The 16392-nt window shown below is 42.7% G+C and overlaps 1 protein-coding gene across 4 annotated transcripts in view; it reads left to right on the top strand.

The window, feature by feature from the left end:
* ACYP2 (acylphosphatase 2) overlaps positions 1-16392 on the top strand; it is a 140364-nt gene that overhangs the window by 63502 nt on the left and 60470 nt on the right. Inside the window, exon 4 of one of the 4 annotated variants that reach the window (XM_030557726.1) lies at positions 10772-10851. The exons of the other annotated variants lie outside the window; for them this stretch is intronic. Within the exon in view, the coding sequence (XP_030413586.1) occupies positions 10772-10851 (80 nt within the window). The remainder of the gene's footprint in view (positions 1-10771; positions 10852-16392) is intronic. 4 annotated transcript variants of the gene reach the window in all.

Genomic DNA, 16392 nt, shown 5'->3' with positions numbered 1-16392 from the left:
CAGATTAGAAGGCCAGATTCTCATGTCTCTACTCGTGTTGAATAGTACTTTTTTTTTTAACTCAATGGATAGAATAAGGGGCTACTCAGTAAGAATAAGTGTACTGGAATCTGGCTCTTAGTGAATAATAATACACATGGTATATTTGACTTGACAGGACTGTACTGTATCACCTACCCATTTTAAATCAAGCTGAATGCATTTTTATATGCTGGTAAGACATGCAATAAACAATACATCATATAGGGTTTTCCTTTTAGATGTAAACTAATATTTGCAACTAAAGGTCTGCCAGATAGAAAGCAAAATTAGTAGTACAAATTAAATCTGTTTAAATCCAATTAAATATTTCTCACAGGGGTCCTGGTTTCCATGTCAGCCCACCCACTGGGCTCCTGTTTCAACTACTATATACAGTGTTGTAGCCAAGTTGATCCCAGCGTATCAGAGAGACAAGGTGGAAGTGGTAATATATTTTATTGGGCCAGCTTCGGTTAGTGAGAGGGACAAACTTTCAAGCTACATAGAGCTCTGAAGAAGAAGACAGCCCATAAAAGATATTATCTCACCCATGTTGTCTCACATTACTACTCGTCAATTTCTCATTTCAGTATGGACTTTCTGTGGGTGGCATAAGAAATAAATAGCCTTTTAAAACTTCACAGCCAGTTCCTGTAAACCTTACCCAAGCAAAACTACTAGTGAAATCAGACTATTTCTAGTGTGGGTCCTTAGAATATTAATTTAAAGTTTTTTGCTGGCCATTAATAAAAATAAAGCTTAAATCCAAGTCCATAGTTTGTAATTTGCTTGACCATATTCATTCTTTTCAACTAGTTGTGAAACAAGATCCTTAGTATCCTTGTAGAGGGGAAAATACCAAAAAACCTGATCACAGTAACATTTAATTTTAAAAAAAGGAACTGTACAAGAATGAGGACGTTAGATGGAAATTAAAAAGAGCAATCAGAAGGGTAAAATATCTATAAGTAGCATGGAGATTTCTTAAAAACACCATAATATAGGTTCTATACCCCAAATCAAAAAAAGACAAAGAGGACCAAAAGAATGCCACTATGGCTAAATAGCAGAGTGATGGAGGCTGTTAGAGGCAAAAAGGCAGCCTTTAAAATTTGGAAGTCAAATCCTAAAACTTCCACCCAACATGCAGCAGAAATCTAAAAGGCTAACAGTATGTAAGGGACTATTAGAAAAGTGATAGAAAATAGAAAAGAAAATATTATAATTCCATTATATTAATCTATTCTGTGGCCAGTTCTGGTCACTCCATCTAAAAAAGGATATAGTAGAAGTAGAAAAGGTTCAGAGAAGGGCAACTAAGATGATCCAGAGTATGGAATGGCTGCCATAAGAGGAGAGACTATAAAGATTACGGCAGTTCAACTCAGAAGAGAGATGACTACAGGGGATATGATAGAGGGCTATAAAATTATAAATGGTTTGGAAAAAGCAAATAGAGAAGAACCAGGTGTCACCTGATGAAATAATAGGCAGCAGGTTTAATACAAAGAACAGGAAGTCCTTTGTTACACAATGCACATCTAACCTGTGGAATACATTTCCAGTGGATGTTGTGATGGCCAAAAGTATAATTGGATTGAAAAAAGAACTGGATAAATTCATGGAGGATAGCTCCATCAATGACCACTAGCCAAGATGGTCAGGGATGCAACCCCATGCTCAAAGTGACCCTAAACCTCTGACTACTGGAAGCTCAGAGTGGAAGACAGCAGTGTATCCCTCCATAATTGCTTTGTTCCCTACGCTTTGCCTGAAACACTGGTAAGAACCACTGTTGGAGACAGGATATTGGGTAGGGTGGACCATGGTCTGACCCAACATGGCAGGTCTTATATTTTTATGTTAATTTTTTTTGGAATCAGGAAATATCTTTTCATGCATAAAAATAAAAATAATTTCCATCACTTTCAATAGGTATTCAAGTAATCTCCGTATTATTTATTAGGATGCTTTTTAAAAAAATTGTGGCTACAAAGTAGGCAGTTTATTAACTGTGTATTCATTACTGGTTTTGTGGATTGTGTGTGGGTTTTTTAGGCATATACTATCAGCCTTTAATTTGGTGAAAAGCATCTGCTTTCTGATTTTCCCAACGAATCTCGAATCTAAAAATTCTAATTGTGTTTACGTAGTGTTCAGTCACACTGCAGAAAATATCAGCCAAACAGGGCTCTGAGACATGAGTGGGGACTCAAATAAAGGGGTAGTCAGCCGTCCTTTCAGAAAGTCAGTACCACTTAATCCAAACTGGCTTTAGGAGAAAATATAAAGGCTACAGAGCCAAATCTTAATATTAAAACTGTTAAAAAGACATCACATGAATCATAAGCAGGTTGAGAGTTGTAATACTACTGCACTTCGGTCAGTTAGCCATTAAAAGAAATCCTAAGACTTTGGGAATTATTTCCTGTGAAAATTACTCACATCTAATTGAATCTCCCTTCAGTGTGCTTGAGTTAACTTCCAAATAGACAGGAATTCGTTATAATATCATTATTCCTCAACTTGCAGTTTAAAAAGTCCCAGACTACATATAAAGTGCTAAATGAGAGTAGCAAGTGTTCAGCACCTTTCAACATTTGGGCCAGCTTTGCATTGATATAGTAAAATCCTTCATCCCAAGTATATGCAAAGAAACTGTAATTATGCTGAAAGACCCCCTCCAAATCATAGTTTTTAATATTTAGTGCAGATAAAACAAAGACAAAACTATTAGAAAATCCACAGTCCTTGAGGACATTGAAGGTTCTAAGAGTAAAACTTATGGAAGTTTTTCCAGTTTTCTGATTATATTTGCAGTTTTATTCTGCCAATTACTGAGGACTCCTCACCCCGCGGTTTATTAAATTATTTGGCAGACATTTGATTCTGTTTTGACAATGTTGTTAACAGCCTTATTCATTCTAGGATGTATACATCCTGGATACGAAAGTGTAAAATGCACTACGTTTAATTTCTCTAAGAAAGGCCATTCACAGAATTTTACTCTTTTGACCAGGTTGTTGCTAAAATGTGGTCAAAGATCTGTCATGAGAGCTGAAATTTAGTTACTAAATTGTATGCTACTATCAATAAAAAGAAATAATGGGAAAAATAAGTATAATTAAGCTGTCTTTAAATTGCTAAAAAAGATAAAGATAGTGAGTCATTAACGTATTACCCTTTTGTTTCATCTACTTTAATCCATAATCACAAAATAGAGTAAAACAGCCAAAAACTCATTACTGGGCCTTAAATCAAGGTTAGTAATTCTTCAGATCACAGTAGTCAATACTAATCACAAATCACCTTTCATGTGCTCTGACAGTTTAGGCCCAAAACACTGATAGTTTTCTCCTCCTCTCTCAGCAAAAAACACAACTACTATTTTTTGTGTGTGACGGTCCTAGAGTTATGCACACAGGCATACTCCTTTCCAAAGCCTCAGATCTAGTATTCCTGAATCCAAGGTTGAGGTTTTAAAAGCTCAGTTTATAAGATGTCATTGATTTAATGGGGGAACAGCACTGTCAAAAATACCTCAGAATTGTTTTATTGCCCTTGGTAGCTGTATAACTACTAGTTCCAAATAGGGTGACCAGATGTCCCAATTTTATAGGGACAGTCCCAATTTTGGGGTCTTTTTCTTATATAGGCTCCTATTACTCCCCTACCCCGTCCTGATTTTTCACACTTGCTTTCTGGTCATCCTAGTTCCAAAGAATCATACCTGCTGTGCTTGTCATATCCTTTCTGCAAGACAAGAAGCTTTGTGTTTAAGTGCCCATTTGCAAGTACAGTTCCTTTTGAGTGCACATATGTGGGATATGTGGGTACATCTGTTGAGCACATTTTTTGGAAATTTGTCCCTTATCTGTCTGGGACTCAAAATGACTGTAAAGTGAGTTTTTTACATGATGTCACTGAAGGAGTAGTCAGACCTGCTGAGCATGCTGCTTCTCTGTCCTTTTTACCACTTATATCCTAAATGTGATGAAATGCATGCAAATCAAATGTATCAGTGCTTAATAAGGAAAAATACTTCTTTCTGAAGTGATTGAAAACAAATGGAAAATTCAGGACAAAATCAGAGGCAAGGAGGGTGGGGGGGGGAAAGAAAGAAAGAAACTAGTTCTGCAAACTTTCACACACACAGGTGGGAAAATCAGAATCAAAAGTATCAGAATCAAGAATCAAGAGGGCCAGGAAAATCTCTGCCAGATTGACAATAGTGTTGGACACTATGCTGGAAAAAATGGAAAGTAGTATTGAAATAATGGGTGAGGAATTGTCAATTTATTAATGAAAGACATTGCAGTCATGGAATAAAGTGTCTCAGACTTAAAGCATGTGTCAAACTGAAGTTATAAAATGGTGTCAAAATTACACATCTGTTTTACTGTTAGTTTACAAAAGCAAAAAAATAGGAATGATTAAATCTATACAATGAAAAATACTGAGAGAGACAATTTTGTCATGGAAGTTTCTAAGATATAAACAGGAGGAAAGACCTACAGACTGATACAGAAGAGGAAAACATACAACAGCTGTGTAGATTGTAGTATCACAGAGACTGGATTTAAAAAAAAAATCAAGGACTCATTACTCAGAGGAACAGGAGTACTTGTGCTGTTTGGAGCTTTGGATCTGTAATAAGACAGCTCTAATCATCCCACAAAGCAAAGAAAAATCCAGGCACTCTTCCAAGAGACTAACTTGTAGCAAACATCTAATTACAAAATTACAAAAAACTCTTTCAATGGGAAAAAAACCCAATGATGCAGATGTGATCCACAGTGGTTTAAAAGGGCAAGTTAACAAAATACCACTAACTCCTTGGTTAGTCAGAGAAACGTAGAGAGGAAAATAGCAGTTACAGCATACGCACCAAAGGACATTGAAAGTAAACCCTGTGTTCACTTATCCTTGCACAGATAGCCTCCTTCAATCATGGGGATATGTGTGCTGAGGAGCATATGAGCTGTGTGCAGGGATCTCTTATAGCTTCTCAGATCCCTTTTCCACACATAAACCAAATGAACTCAAGATTCTTAGTATTGGTAAATAATTCAGATAAAAATAATAGAGACCCTCTGTCCTGAGAGGAATCCTGCAAGTGGCACAGAAGTGTCAGTATGGTGAAAAGAAAGGAAAATACACAAGTTGTTAGTAACAGGTTACCAATTATTAATTATAATAGAAGTGCCAACAGTGTGCTTGACACTGTAGAAGGCACAAAATAAAACATGACCCCTGCCCTGAGACAGATTTTGCCTGGCTCCTGTGCATATGGGGAAAAGAGGGAACAGTATCCTCTTCTCTCTTTGTATCCCCTGTACACTGGCTTGGTACATGGGCAGTCTTTGCCAAATATGAAGGCTGTGCAGATTTAGCTCTCTGGTTATCACTCGTCTCTGTAAAATGGGTGGGAATAGGAAAGATATGGCCAGGCTCTTCCCTTCTCCATTGGCTATGAAATGGATGGATGTGGAGGGCAGTATACACTGTACCTTCTGGAGTTCTGGGATGCAGAGTGCCTCTCCAAAGCAGGGTCGATGGTATCATATACATCAGTGAGTGGTTAGGATGTAAGAACCTGTATTCTGGAGCTCACTCCAGGAGCTCTTGGCCAACCACAGAATTGTGCTTAATATCACAACTTAGGGCTAAGTTATAAAAGGAGTTTTCTGTCTAAATCAGTGTCTTATCTGTGAACATAAAACAATACAAATACAGTATATTATTATTGCTGCGCTGCTGTAATGCTAAATTGTCATAATCCACAACTTAAAACTGAGGCCTATACAATAGAGACAATGCTACATACATATATAATTTCGAATTTTGTTAGAATATAATTGTAAGCCTGCATAGCCATCCCTTCGCATCCACGCCTTCTCGCAGTCTGGTCTGCTGGAGTACTCTTAAAAACAAAGAAAGAGGGAATTAGGGGATTAGCCCAGCAGATATGAGCACCAAGCACAGTCTAAGGGGCTAGGTTTGCCAACTTTCTAATTGCAGAAAACCGAACACCCTTGCCCTGCCCCTCCCCTGTTCTGAGGCCCCACCCCTGCCCTGCCCCTTCTCCAAGGCCCTGCTCTCACTCACTCAATCCCCCCTCCCTCTGTTGCTCGTTCTCCCCCACCCTCACTCACTTTCACCAGACTGGGACAAGGGGTTGGGATGCAGGAGGGGGTGAGGGCTCCAGCTGGGGGAGCAGGCTCTGGGGTGGAGCTGAGGGATTTAGGGTGCAGGAGAGGGCTCTGGGCTGTGGTCAAGAGCTTCAGAGTGTGGGAGGGGACTCAGGGCTGGGACAGGCGGTTGGGGTGCAGGAGAGGGTGTGGAGTGCAGGCTCTGGTCAGCACTTACCTGAGGCGGCTCCCAGAAACAGCTGGCCAGCCAATAGGAGCTACAGAGCCAGTACTCAGGGTGGGGGCAGTGCACAGAGGTCCCATGGTCACCCCTGTACCTAGGAGCCAGACATGCTGGCTGCTTCCAGGAGCCACGTGGAACCAGGGCAGACGGAGCCTGCCTTAGCCCCACTGTGCCATCGACTAGACTTTTAGCAGCCCAGTCAGCAATGCTGACCGGAGCTGCCAGGGTCCCTTTTCAACTGGACATTCCGGTTGAAAACCAGATGCCTGGCAACCCTATATGGGGCTCCGGCAGGGGTGCCTGAGGAGCACAGGCCTCCTGGCCTAAGCAGGGGGAGTACTGCCACCCTTGAGGGGGTGGCAGGGGTAGGGGGATGTGGACCCACCCAACTACACCACATCCCAGCCCATGGTCCTAACACCCGAGGGGGAGTTGTCCTCAGTCTTTCATCCTCAGTCTCTCTGGGATACACTGCCAAGGGTAGCAGTAGCAGCTCCTCAGCATCAGGAGTGGCAGGGCTCTCTGGAATCTCATGCAGGTCCTCGGGGCAGCAGCAGTTTTCCTTGGTGTCCTACTCCAGCAGCAGGGAAGAAGCATCTGTCTCCTTCGGCAGGTCCCTCTCAACTGAGCAGCTGGGATGGCTGGTTTACTTCCTCTTCCTGTCCTGCCCCTCTGCTTCTGGCATGCAGGTCATGGCCCTCCTAGTTCCACCCACAAAGCGGCTTGCAGCATTCTCTCTGTATCCGCCTCTGAGAAAGACCACACCTCCTCTCTACACTCCCTAACAATACCTCATTTTATATGCAAATGGCTGTGGGTAAAAGCCTGGCCCCATTAAAGTTAATTGAAAAACTCTGACTGACTACAGTGGATTCGGGATTTCACCTTGTGCACACAAATTAGGCAGTGTGAAAGTGTAACATTTGGCTTATACTAAAATTGTGTGTGTAAAATTACAGATGACTCCTGTGTTTAAAACAACAACAAAACAAAACCAAAAAAATGCTAAAAGTGTTAAGCAATGGAGTTGTACATTTACATTCCTTGGTCTTGATGTAAGTAACGATTGTTGTATTTGAGGGGTGGCCAACCCCCTCCAAAGCCACATGCGGCTCTTCAGAAGTTAATATGCGGCTTCTTGTGTAGGCACCAACTCTAGGGCTGGAGCTATAGACACCAACTTTCCAATAGGCCAGGGGGTGCTCACTGCTCAACCCCTGGCTCTGCTGCTGGCCCTTCCCACACTCCACCCCTTTGTCTGAGCCTGCCATGCTCTCGCTCCTCCCACTCCTCCCCTGCCAGAGCCTCCTGCACGCCACGGAACAGCTGATCCAGGAGAATTACAAAAGACTAGTGATATTTGTGTGTGTTGCTATGTAGTAAGTCATTATTGTAGCTTTGTTAGAGAGATATTCTCTGCAAAATATGCCAGACTCTTTAAAAAAAAAAACAGAAGGAAGGGGAGGAAACACACAAATACAGTTGATTTAAAACTGCATATTATCAAATCTACTATCCTGAATTTTGTCTTAATTTTACAGATGTGAAAGATTTCTTTTAAACATTTTCAGCATGTGAGATGTATGGTATCAACAGACAATTTAATAAATATAGTGTGGTGGCATATGTGAACATATGTTGGATGATGTAATTAAATATGACAGAATCAAGCATAACATGACAGAAACCTAGTAAAAGTTTTTATGATAATGTATTAATCAGCTAGGATAATTATCAATTTGATGGAATTGTGAGCATATGAACTGTTGCGTGCACTTGGAGTAATGTTGATTTTTATAGTCATTATAGCCACTAATATTTTCACCAGCTGCTTGCAGATTCTCTGAATATCTGTTCGATATCCCAACTGAACTTCACGCCAAATAGTTTGTGTACAGGCAAGGTAGCCATTTTCCCATTTTAAGTAAGTATATAAGACTCTGAATCATCTCTGCTGCATGGGGACTTAAGTAAGAATCTTCTTGGCCATAATATTTAGGCTTCCTTGTAATCATTTCTAAAAAAACAGAGTTGAAACATGGGGGAATGTCTCTCTTTATCTATGTTTTAAAGGGCTATAATTTTTAAACTAATGTTGCAATCATCCTACTTTGTTTGCTGTATAGAATGCACAGTTCTCTGTTTTCACACTAGATGTCAATCTACTTGCTTATGTAGCAGGTAGTGTATATATATTTTGTGCATTCTGGATTTTTCTTTCACCCAGTGAACTTTCTGGTATTTCCACCCTAATTTGGAAAGGGATTTAGATCACTATACAGAGCAAGGGCTGAATCAGAGTTTCAAATATGCATCATTGGTGGCTAATATTGAATATGATGTCACTTTTTAGCAAGATAGCTGTCACCAGCAGTTGATTCAGAATTGCCAAATGTAATTAAAGTACTTTCAGTAAAGTTGGTTGGAGAATTTTGATTGAAAATTAAATTTCAGCATCAAATGGAACTTACTTTTTGAAATTTTTGTAGTGAATTTATTTTTCCATTTTCTGACCAGCTGTAGTTTTCAATTTCATGTTGAAATCTGTTCCTAATAACTTCTTCTTGCTATGTGAACATAAAGAATGATAAACTGAGCAAAATGGATAAACCTCTATTAACAGTGTATTGTTGGTCTCAGAAAATCTTGGGTTTTCAAGAACAAATTCCAGATTCTCATAAGAAAGTAAGACTGGCCATGCTGGGTCAGACCAATGGTCCATCTAACCCAGTATCCATCTTCCAATAGTGGCCAGTGCCAGGTGCTTCAGAAGGAATGAACAGAATGGGCAATTATCAAGTGATCCATTCCCCATTGTTCAATCCCAGCTTCTGGAAGTCAGAGGTTTAGGGACACCCAGAACATGGGGTTGCATCCCTGACCATCTTGGCTAATGCCATTGATGGACTTATTCTCCATGAATTTATCTAATTCTTTTTTTAACCCAGTTATACTTTTGGTTTTTCACAACATAATCTGGCAATGAGTTCCACAGTTTGACTGTGCATTGTGTAAAGAAGCGTTTCCTTATGTTTGTTTTAAACCTGCTACCTATTGATTTCTTTTGTGACTTCTGGTCATCTACACACAAAAAATAAGGTTTAGTATTTGTTACAAGACTGCAATGCAATTCAAATTGATATAGTGCATTGGTAACCAAACTTTTGAGGGTCGCACCCCTACTTACCCTTGTCCATGCCCCCTCTGCCCCCCAGGAGCCACGGCCAGGATCAGGGCCACGACTCGGGAGGCGGATGCTGATGGGGTAAAGGGGATGAGACTGAGATGCAGCTGGGGGTGGGACTGGGGCCAGGAGCAGAACCGAGGCTGGGGGCGGGGAGAGGGGAGCGGAGCCACAGCTGGGCTCGCAGCAGGTGCAGCTCTGCCCCTGGCCTTGCCCCAGCCTCAGCCCTGGGCCAAGGCTGGGGGTTGGCGTGGGGCTGAGAGTGGAGCCACACTGAGGCTGGGGACCGGGCCAGACATGGGGCTGGCAGCCGGGGACGCAGCTGGGGGTGGGACCAGAGCAGCACTGGGGGCAGGGAGGGACTGGGCAGCACTCCCTCCCTGTCCCATGGGGGCTGGCCTGAGCCCCACTGTGCCGCCCGGACGTTCCTCCACGCCCCCCTAGAGGATCGAGCCCCACATTTTGAGGACCTCTGATATAGTACCTTTCATTTCAACACTGGCAAATGTCTACCAAGAGCATTTTAAATTAGCAAAACAAGTCAAAACATTAACCAGTAAAATTAATGAATTTACTGTAAGAATGGCATGGCATGGTGTATTCCTACCTTCACTTCTGTGCTGCTGCTGGTGGTGCAGCTGTCAGGAGCACCTGGAGAGTGCGGCTGCACCCAGCTCCTGACCCAGAGACTGCCTCTAGCCCCTCCCAAGCCTGCCTTCCCAGCCAGGAAATGCCCCCAGCCATGACCTAACCCCCTGAGACTGTTCCCCAGGCACTGGCTGCATCCCCGCCCCCATGCCCCAGTCCCCTGTACCTCCCTTCCTGCGCCCGCTGGTCTTCTACCTTGCCTGTATGTAGCTCAGCCATGCAGCCTGCCCTGCCTGCCAGTCACTGCAATCCTAGAGCTGGGAGCCTGCTCCAGCCAGGGTTACTGGATGGACCTGCAATCCTGTGCGGTGAAAGAGATGCTAAGCACCCTGGCCTACCCCTGATGCTGCTGGGCCCAATCCTGCTGGTGCTTGGGGCAGCCAATGGAGAGGGGCGGCATGTCTGGCTCTTTGGTGGCAATTTGGCGGCGGGTCCCTCACTCCCTCTTGGAGCAAAGGACCAGTTGCCGAATTGCTGCCAAAGACTGAAGCGGTGGTGGTAGAGCTGATCGCAATCGCATTTTTTTCTTTCTGCTTGGGGCAGCAAAAACCCTAGAGCCGGTGCTGGAAGGAGGGAAGATAAAGGGAGAGGAAAAGAGAAGAATAAAACTCAAGGGATGTACAGTAAGTTCTTTAAATTATTTTATAGGAAATATATGTAACATGATGAAGCTTTAAGCTCCTTTGCACCAATTTTTGGAAAAAATTCTAAGTATTTTCTGGGGGAGCATTTGCCCAATTACCTTAAAATTCATGATTTTTCAAATTCTTCTTTGAATAGTCTTGCATATTCCACTGTGTATTAGGGTACCTACCCATTGGCTGATGTCACAAACTTCCATTGCCATGGTTCATTGCTAGCTGAAGTCCACTCCTTCCCCCGGCTCCAAAACAAAAATAATAGATGAACTCCAACCTGTGTATTTCAAAAAGGACATCAGGGATTTAAAGTCTTGAAACAGCATTGTTTATCTAGTCATTAATATGCAAAACCTTTATTGCTGTTACCAGAGCTCTGACAATCAGTGTTCAGACACCCCAAGGGGAGAACAGGCACTTTAACCCCCAAAAAATAAACCATTAAAGCAACTGATTGCAAACTGTATTATCATACTGTAAAAGTATATTGAGTAAGGTCTTTTATTAAAGTTCATAATATTCTGAACTCAATGGTCTTTATGAGATAAGTACACAGACAGTGGTTATGAATTTATGTATTTGTGTATACAGAATGCTTATAATTTGTGGTACAGTCAGGCAGGGTGGGGCTGCCTCCCCAAAGAGATGAGCCTAGCTCCAACCACCTAGCCATCTACAACCCAGGAAAAGACGAATGATGAGCCATTAGAGTTAATGGGAAGACACTGAGACACCCTAGCTAGAATTTTCCCACCCTGAATAACCATGAGTCACCAGTCCAGAAGTGGGATGAGGGGGGAAGAAAAGGAAAAAGCCCTTTTAAAAATGAGACTTGAAACTGAAATCTGCATTCAGAAACTGAGGGACAGTTACTTGGTGAGTGCTGTCCGTGACATGCTGGATCCTTGCTATGGCTAGGGGTACGCTGGGAAACTGCAAAGGAAATAGGTAACTTTTGTTAGAAAAGGGATTTTATCTAATGTGGAAGAGTAAAGCCTGCGTCTTTGTTTATTTTCTGTCTAACTTGTATATGTTTGCTTTCCCTGCTCATTCATGTTTGAACCTGTGGTTTTTCTATGAAATAAACCTGTTGTTTATTTTTACCCCAAGTGGTCTCTGTTGTGCAAATTGTGTGGAGTGTAGGTTCCAAAGTGAGTTGGTAACCAGGGGGCTGGTTTCATGCCTCTGACGATGATGAACCAGAGGAGAATGGTCTGAGTGTCTGATATTTAAGAATTCAGGAAGGACGGATTTGGTGAGACTCTGTTGGTGTCACTCTGCATGGAGTAAGTAGGCTGGTGTAAGTAGGTGAGAGCATGTGCTTGTGGGCAGGTTTCTGGTGTCCGGGATCCGAGCCAGAGCAACACAGCATTAAGGCACCCCAAGGTTGCAGGGCAGGCAGTGACAGAACCCTTTACTGATCTGGGTGACCCCCAAAATGTCACAATAGCTACTCAGCCTGGCAAAGCAAATGAACAGAGTAACTTTCAGAAGACTGTAAAGCATCTCAACACATAAAGGAAAAGGAAGTTGTCATTATGTAACATTTCTGTTGCAATAACATCCAGAAGCTCCAATGAGGACTTGGGCCGCTTGTGCTAGGCACTGTACAAACATATGCAAAGCTCCTCTCCCAAGAAGCTTACAGTATTTAAAACATGCACACACAATGTCTGCCCCATAGGTTTCAATATAAATATTATTAAATTGTGATTTGCAAACAAAATTTTCAGGCACTTCAAAGTGATTAAGCATCACAAAGTTTGTGGGCCTGATTCTTATTTACACTAAGTCCCCTTTACCCATCTCTGGCAGTGCAAGGGGACCTTAAATTGACTGCATAGTACATTTGCAATCACTTTAAGGCCTCTTCAGAGTGTCAGTGTACGAAGTTACCTTAGTTCAATTGGGCCCTATATAGCTAAAAGATAGATATAAATATATACAGGTAACCAAACTGTCAAAGGCCATGTTCTCCCACTCTTACTTACCTTTTGTATTTCCTCCATGAATAGTTTCTTTGAAATCAGTGGAACTATTTAAGGGGTAAGATACTGTTCAGTGCAAGTTATAGTTTCAGTTTCTGGTCCAACATTAATAATGGTGATCTTATTAATGTGACTCTTGTCCTTCCTCACTCTTCATTCCCTCCTTTTTGTTTGGTACCCTCATTTATTGTATCGTGTCTAAAATTAGTTTGCAAGCTCCCTTGGGCATCTGCTTGTTTGGAATAGCACCTGAAGTACTTTTGAGCACTGTAAAAAAAGATAGTTTATTGGGCTAATAGTTTACCTAATTCTTTTGACACAAATAAATATAGCATGGTAGGAAACTACTGTTAATATCATATGCAAAAAGTTGTTGGCTCAAGCTGGCCTGGTAAGCTAGTACTGTAGTACTGTACAACAGTTACAGGCCAAATTTTCAGAAAAACTCAGCTCTATTTGGGCACCAGAATAAGCACAGTAAAAGCTTTGTTATCCGGCATGTTGGGGAAATGGGGTCAAAAGTTCTGGTTAACTAAGAGTGGTACTTACCAATGGAATACCAATTTTCAAAGAATTACAATATAATAAAATGAATAAAGTATAAAATAGTATATATGTACTCACCAATCCAGTGGCAGTACTGCACTGCAAAGTGGTTGGTTTCTTGAAGCACTTAGGTGTATACAAGTAAAGTTTTCTATAAAGTAGGTTATCTTATGACACTACATATTACTATGGGCACATATGGCATACATCTAGATCACTAAAAATACGCTTAACACTAAAACTAGACTGAACACAATTTAATCTTTGTCTGATGATTCAGAAGTCACTTCAGGGCCTTGAGTGCCTCAGGGTCATCATTATCAACATCAATTATCATTGTAGATGTAGAAGGTGTAGGTAGGGTTGTCAGGTGTCCAGTTTTCTACCAGAACGCCCGGTCAAAATGTGAGCCTGGTGGCTCTGGTCTGCACTGCTGACGAGACCATTAAAAGTCCAGTTGGCGGCGCAATGGGGCTAAGGCAGGCTCCCTGCCATGGCTTCGTGTGGCTCCCAGAAGTGGCGTCATGTCCTCCCTCTTGCTCCTAGGCGTACGAGCAGCCAGAGGACTCTGCACGCTGCCCCCACCCTAAGCGCCAGCTCTGCAACTCCCACTGGTCATGGTTCTCGGCCAATGGGAGCTGCGGGGTCGGCACCTGCGGATGGGGTAGCACGCAGAGCCACTTCTGGCCATGCCTCCACATAGGAGCCAAAGGGGGGACATGCTGCTGCTTCTGGGAGCTGCCTGAGGTAAGTGCCACCCGGAACCTGCACCCCTAACCCCTACCCTGCTCCAACCCCCTTCCCCAGCCCTGATCCCTCTCACACATTTGGAACCTCTCAATCCCAGTGTTGCACCCGCCTGCACCCAAAACCCCTCATCCCCAGCCCCACCCCAGAGCCTGCACCCCCAGCCAGAGCCCTCGCCCCCCGCACCCTAACTCCCTGCCCCAGCCCTGATCCCCCTCCCATCCTCCAAACCCCTGGGTCCCAGTCCAGAGCACCCTCCTGCACCCCAAACCCCTCATACTCAGCCCCAACCCAGAGCCCACACCACCAGATGGAGACCTCACACTCCCATGCCCCAACCCCCTGCCCCAGCCCTGATCTCCTCCTGCCCTCTGAACTCCTCAGTTCCAGCCCGGGGCACCCTCCTACACCTCAAACACCTCATCCCTGGCCCCACCCCAGAGCCCACACCTCCAGCCGGAGCCCTCACCTCCTCCCACACCCCAGGTCTTGAGCTAGCCTGGTGAAAAAGAGCGAGCGAGTGAGGGTGGGGGGAGCAAGCAACAGAGAGAGGGGAGGGATTGCTCAGGGGGTTAAGCATTGGCCTGCTAAACCTAGGGTTGTGAGCTCAATCCTTGAGGGGGCATTAGGATTCTAGGGCAAAAATCTGTCTGGGGATTGGTCCTGCTTTGAGCAGCAGGTTGAACTAGATGACCTCCTGAGGTCCCTTTCATCCCTGATATTCTGTGAGATGGACTGAGGAGGGCAGGGCAAGGGTGTTCAGTTTTGTGCAAGTAGAAAGTTGGTACCCTAGGTGTAGGAGATTGGGCTGAACCTGTAATGCCCCTATGACACATCCTGAAAGGTGCTTTTTTGAATAAATCCTGGATATCAGCTTCCTTACTTGTCTTCTGGCTCTTTTGCATAAAAGTACCGTGAAGAATGTGCAATGCATAACGTCCTGGTCAGAATACTAGTCCCAGTTACTAGATTGAAGATTTGTATTGAGAGATATCAAGAATGCCAGTTAATAGAGCTTTCTGGCTGATAAAGTGCCGGATAACATGGCTTTTACTGTAGTGAGATTTTTCACAAGAACTGGGGTGAGATTCTGTGCTGTTGTCATTAACACAACACAGAACTCACAGTGTAGGAGCCGGGGGGTACTAAAGTAACTCTAAGCTATCATTTGTGCCCTCATGACCCTGGGTAGCTGAAGACTGTGAAAGTTTGGATATGGGTACTTACTTATTCAGACTCTGCACCTTGAGCCTATCTCTGCTGTGACCCAACGCTCACTGCCAGAATGATGGTGGCTGCACTGCATGTTAAATCTGGTACAGAGGCTATATATCAGAGTAAAATGGAGTAATCTACAGGCCTCTCACAGACTCTGATTCTTGGAAGGGGAAAAAAAGAAGAATGTAAAGGTCATTTAAGCATTATCACTTTTCTCTCTTGTCTGAGAGTGACACATTAGTCCTTCCTACAAATGCACTATTTAGTATCTTAACAGGATGGTAGATTGCACATCCTAAAATAGATTGAACTATTCTCAGAGCTTTTCATTCACTACCCCCACCAGAGAGTGTGTGTGCGCTTATTAGAGAAGAGAAGCAAGAGTCAGAATTCATTAAAGAAAGATGATACTACTCAAAATCCTGCTTACAAAGTTCATTTTCTCACCAAGAATTTTTAAACCTTTATTTTTTGCCAGATGCTGATTGTAATAGGTTAGCTTTCGTTAAAAGGTTAAGGAGTGTGGCATCTGAGAAGATCTTTGGAAGTAACAAAACAGTCATTTGTGTCAAGGTTTCAGTAAAAACATTGCATTTTCCAGTGTATTTTGTTTAAATGAGGCAGTAAATTTCTTGTACAAGTTTGGAGATTCAGATATAATCTAAATAACAATATTTGCTTGTCTGTCTGACTTAAGCCACTAAGCCTTTTGAGGTTTGCTCATTAGTGAGTCTCCACAATAAAAAATGTAGAATTACACTTCAGTGTCAGGACTTTAAAAACTGTTCATTATTCCAGCTTGTATCTGAAATTCAGTCTCTGCTCTCACCTGTAAATAGTATTTATCATGAAATTAGCAATAAAAGTTCCATCAAATCCCACTATGAAAATTCAGTACCTTATAATTATGCTTTAATTATGTACATTTGAGGTACACAAACAACCTTAACTTTGCCCTGTAGTGAGGCCATATTATGATTTAAATATGATTTAACCATATAATAATTAAGGCATTTTAGTGCTGTTG

Source organism: Gopherus evgoodei, chromosome 3, assembly GCF_007399415.2.
Source record: "Gopherus evgoodei ecotype Sinaloan lineage chromosome 3, rGopEvg1_v1.p, whole genome shotgun sequence".
Taxonomy (NCBI): domain Eukaryota; kingdom Metazoa; phylum Chordata; order Testudines; family Testudinidae; genus Gopherus; species Gopherus evgoodei.
The sequence above is the reverse complement of the archived record's forward strand: the minus strand, read 5'-3'. Positions and strand labels throughout refer to the sequence as shown.